Consider the following 5,247-nt stretch of genomic DNA (forward strand, 5'->3'; position numbering starts at 1 on the left):
CAGAGGGCTACTTAATTGGTTAGGACCTAATGACAGTTGACTAAAACTTCAAATTTCTGGTCCACTCAGCTTCTGTGGATTATTTACAGCTCCTAAAGCCATGGTTATTTCTGAAGCTATTCCACAATGAGGTGGGATAACACTTTCCCTAGCTGTCTAAAGCCTTAAAACTAGTTAGTTTTATTCTTTGCACTGTTACAGATATTGTTAGAACTGTTTCTGGTAGAATAGGTAATGTTGCCAATATCACTCTTCCACTGCTACCAGTATTGTCATCACTAAGGTATCACTATTTTTTATCATTCTGCTACTACAACTGCTAATACCAAACCAATTACCTTATAGATCAAATTACTCCTAACTTCTCCACTAATTTTCTGCCAAATGTTACTGCCCTTATCATTGCCTAAGTTGCCAAATGAGGGCCATAGGATCATAACTTCTCATTGTTTACATTTTTTTCAAAGAAAAGTCTTTGTACCAAATTCAATCCTTATCCTTGTTGCTCTGTATTTCACTCATTCTTGCAACTCAGACAATTGGAGTAATAATGATTTGGACAAAGGCTATATGTCACTGACATATATTTAAGTTATTAACAGCTCACTCTTCTTATAGCATATTCCTCTAACTTCACCACCTACTATCTCTCCCAATTCAATGTCTAATGAAGAAATAGCACTTTGTTTTGCCAGGGTTAATTTCTACATGTTCTCTTAAATATCATTTCTTCTTCTCTTCTTCTAGGTGACAGGGTAGACTCCACTATTATCTCTAACCTCTTTCTAATCTTTTACGTATTCTTTTTACTGGTAATAACTTATTTATAATCAGTTTTATGTTTCCTTCATTCTTGAAAAATCCTCAAGTTCCTACCATGTGTCTTATATATCTGCTTTTCCTCCTTTTCTTAGGTGGACTCCATGTAAAAGATAAGCATGGTAGTTGTTTTCACTTCCTCCCTTCTTACTTTATTCTGCAGTCTGGTTTTTTATTAACATCGTTTGACTAAAACTGCCCTCTACATAATTATAACTTATTTATTACTTGCCACATGGAAAAATGCTCTAAATCACTATTGATTAGAGAAATATAAATTAAAACAACTCTATGGTACCAATTCACACCTCTCAGATTGGTTAAGATGAAAGGAAAACATAATGATAAATGTTGAAGGAGAAACTGAGACACTAATGCATTGTTGCTAGAATTGTGAAATGATTAGACCATTCTAAAGAGCAATTTGGAACTATGCCCAAAGGGCTATCAAAGCATGCATACCAGTTGACTCAACAGTTCACTACTGGGGGCAGCTAGGTGGCGCAGTGGATAGAGCACCAGCCCTGAATTCAGGAGGACCCAAGTTCAAATCTGGTCTCAGACACTTAACACTTCCTAGATATGTGACCCTGGGCAAGTCACTTAACCCTAGCCTGGGGGAGTGGGGGGGGAGGAAAGTCTAACAGTTCACTACTGGGTCTGTATCCCAAGGAAATCATAAGAAGGGAAAAAGAACCACGTGTGCAAAAATGTTTGTAGCAGCTCTGGAGAAGAATTGGAAAATTAATAGATACCCATCAATTGAGGAATGGCTGAACAAGTTGTGGCATATGAAGGTAATGGAATATTATTGTTCTATAAAACTGTACAAGCTGATTCTAGAAAGGCCTAGAAAGATTTATATGAATTGATGCTGAGTAAATCAAGCAGAACCAAGAATGCATTGTGCATAATAGCAGGAAAAATGTGTGATGATCAACTATGAAAAGATTTAGTTTCTCTCAGTGGTTCAGTGATGTAAGGCAATCTCAATAGACCTTGGACAGAAAATATTATCTGCATCCAGAAAAAGAACTATGGAGTTTGAATGTAAATCAACATATGCTATGTTCACTTCTTTTTTCTGCTTTTTCCCCCTCTCTCCCATGGTTTTTCCCTTTTGTTCTGATTTTTTTTTCTTCCAACATGATTTATAAAGCAATGTGGCTTAAAAATAAATAAATAAACCAAAAGGGGGCTGAAAAAATATGTTACAAGGGCGATTTATTGTGGAGTGAGGGGAGGGATAAGGCTACATTCTCCCTATTCCCCTATCTCTACGAGAGTGGGAAAAGGTAGTGATAATAATATCAAAAGAAAAAGAAGAAAAGAAAGAAAATGTTCTCAATGAAACATTTTAAAACATTCAGAAAACTTGAAAGAAGCTCAGAAGGGCAGTGTAGAAATTGTCATGTTAAATTTAAAATATATTATCTTTATGTGATAAAGGTTTGTGGAGTCATATATGACAATCTTTTGTTCTTTGTATGAATAAATGTTAATGTTTGCCAAGTTCAAGAAAAATTCACACTCTAAAGTTCTCTTGTTTGAATCAGCAGCAAAATTTGCTTCAGAAAAAGCTTGGAAACTTATGTAATAAGCCACGTTGGGGGAAAAAAAAAACAGGTCCTTGAGATTTATTTTCACCACAATGACAAGTAATGATCACAGGAGTCATAAAAGGAAAGAAGAACTGAGTGTTGTTACATTCTTACACATAATTGATTACAACATTCAAACTTGCTTTCCCAGGAATAGTTAACCACCAAGCATAACAATCTATCACTTTGATATCTGAGTTCCTTCAAGTTTCAACAGTGTAGCTGTTCTCTAATAAGGCATCAGAATGTTTAAAGAGATTTGACAAAAAAGGTAGGGTGGGATAGTTCAAACAATTGTGCTATTAACTAAATGGATGCTCATAAATACAAGAATTGTAGCTTAAATTGAGCTATCCCATGATTTGAGACAATTATAGCCTCACCTCATGCTGCCATCTAAATAACAATATGTGTGTCTTCAATTTGTTTATGTTATCAAATGAAACACAAAGCCAGGTGCAAGAAATCATATACTGCTCTAATAATATTGATAATTCACACATATAGAGTGCTTTGTTAATATTTTCCTCACAAAAACCCTGTGAGATAAAGTGTAAATAGCACCATGATTAGGTGGTTCCATTTGATTTAGTCAGGAAAACCTGAGGTTGGATCTTGCCCCACATATTAGTTGTATGACCCTAAGCAAGTCATTGTCTTTTTGGGGATTCAGTTTATTAATAAAATAAAGAAAAAAATAATAAATTAATAAATAAATAATATAAAGAACAAGATAATAATAGGATTATTATGAGATTCTAAAGCAGAGAGGTTTAACAGGGGGCCAATGTGCATATTGCAGTTGCAGTACTCCCCAGTAAAATCCCAGATAGATAAAAATACAATTGGGAAATGTTTTACAAAATAAATAAAAACATAATATAGATATGTTAATATGTGGCTTTCTAAATCAAAATACTGTCTGCAGGGATCCTTATGCGTGATTTAGTGTTCTCTATTTTTGTTTTGAATTTGGCATCATAATCTAAATCACTTTGAAAACAATAAAGTGCTATATCAATAATGTTTTTATTATTTTGTCATTCAATCATGTCTGACTCTGCTCAGCCTCATGTACTTTTGTCAATGGAGTTTGCTCAGCAAAGATACTGTACTAGTTTTCCATTTTCTTTTCCAGTGTGACCCAATTTTATAGCTGACAAACTATTAGGGTCTAAGTGGACTGCTCAGAGTCACATAACTAGTAAGTGTCTGAGGCTAATTTTGAACTCAGATCTTCTTGATTCCAAGCCCAGTGTTCTATCTACTATACTACCTAGCTGACCCCTGTAGAAATATTTGCATTTATTTTTACTTCATACATAAAACTACTTGGAAAAATTAAATGATATTGCTAAAATCATGAAGCCAGAAAGTGTCAAGGTTTGAAGAGAGAAACTTACTCTAGATATAGTGATGTTTCTATTGCACCTCATTCTCAAATACCTATTATCAATGAATAAAAGACCTGGTCAAACTCATCTTTGCTTTGAGTTAAAAGGGAGGAAAAGTGCCTTCTCACTTTAAATAAAATTTACTTACATTTGGGAGGTCAGTATTGATTAATTAAAAACCTGAAGTCGGCAATAACATGATAGAAAACAAATAATAATTAAGCTACAAAACTTTGATTAAATGGATTGAATTGTACCTCAAAGGCAGCCACCATTCTTTGAAGACACAGCACATTCCTATTTAACCAGTAAAGCTATCTACATCTTTTATAATGAGTTTAAAAACTCTTTATATGTCATTATCAATGAAAATAATGGGATTCTTTATGTAAATTAGCATTTTAAAAAGCTGGAGAGGTGTGTCACATTCCCAAGTCAAATATATAAAAGCTCCATGCAGAAGAAGAAATTCAAACTTTGGTAACTTGCTCCTAGCAATATAACCAAATCTTCAAGATCTGCTAACATGACTCGATTCTTCTGCTGTGGAAACTATTTCCCAGGGTATCCTTGCTATGGTACCAACTGGCATAGAAGCTTCAGAGCCACTCCCTTGAACTGTGTTGTGCCACTGGGCTCTCCCCTGAACTATGGACAAGGTTGCAATGGCTACAGCTCACTAGGTTATAGCTTTGGTGGTAGCAACTTCAATAACCATGGCTGCTGTTATGGAGGCAGCTGCTACAGACCTTGGGGTTCTGGCTCTGGCTATGGCTACAGCACCTATTGAAGAAATGAAGACAGACAACTGAGTGACCAATTTTAAAACAACTGCATATTCTATAGACCAAGAAGAGGTTCCAGGAAGTGTTGGAAGAATCAGATTTCATCTACTACTCACTCACATTGTGCCGGATTACCACTTTGATGCTTTGGAACTCAGCTCTTGATACCTCAGAGCTCCTTCACCTGAACTAAAACTCACTTAAGTCATACGATGACAATTTTTTCCTCATGTCAATAATGAAAGAAATATTTCACTTTAAGTTTACTTTGTGATTTTTGTTTCTCTAGTTCTGCCTTGATGAATTTCAAGTTGGGAGTGAGAAGGGTGTCTGGGATTTAGCCTAGTAATAAAACTACTGCATTTGAAAAAAAACAAAAACATTGTCTTTGTCCTGATTAAATCGCTGTGGGCTCTTGATTTACTCTAATTAGCCAGTCAAATTTAACCAGCAGAAGGAGCTATGACAAAACCCTGTGAATCTAAGCCTTGGATAAAGGGAAGCATCATCTCATTGTTGACCTTTTGTTGTATTGTTTACTTTTGAAACTCCTTAAACATAGCTGTTGGTACATTTTCTCTCCCTTTAGATTCTGAGTAGGATCCTTGACAGCAGGGATTGCTCTTTAGCTTTCTTTGTATCCCTTTA

At 35.2% G+C, this 5,247-nt stretch overlaps 1 protein-coding gene across 1 annotated transcript; it reads left to right on the forward strand.

Annotated features, from left to right (window-relative positions):
- Positions 1-4,328: 4,328 nt before the first annotated feature.
- On the forward strand, positions 4,329-4,778 carry KRTAP7-1 (keratin associated protein 7-1). Its single transcript, XM_074297333.1, has one exon. The coding sequence runs from the start codon at positions 4,341-4,343 to the stop codon at positions 4,602-4,604; it is 264 nt and encodes an 87-aa protein (XP_074153434.1). The 5' UTR covers positions 4,329-4,340; the 3' UTR covers positions 4,605-4,778.
- The last annotated feature ends 469 nt before the right edge of the window (positions 4,779-5,247 follow it).

This window comes from Sminthopsis crassicaudata, chromosome 3 (assembly GCF_048593235.1).
Source record: "Sminthopsis crassicaudata isolate SCR6 chromosome 3, ASM4859323v1, whole genome shotgun sequence".
Classification (NCBI taxonomy): Eukaryota; Metazoa; Chordata; class Mammalia; order Dasyuromorphia; family Dasyuridae; genus Sminthopsis; species Sminthopsis crassicaudata.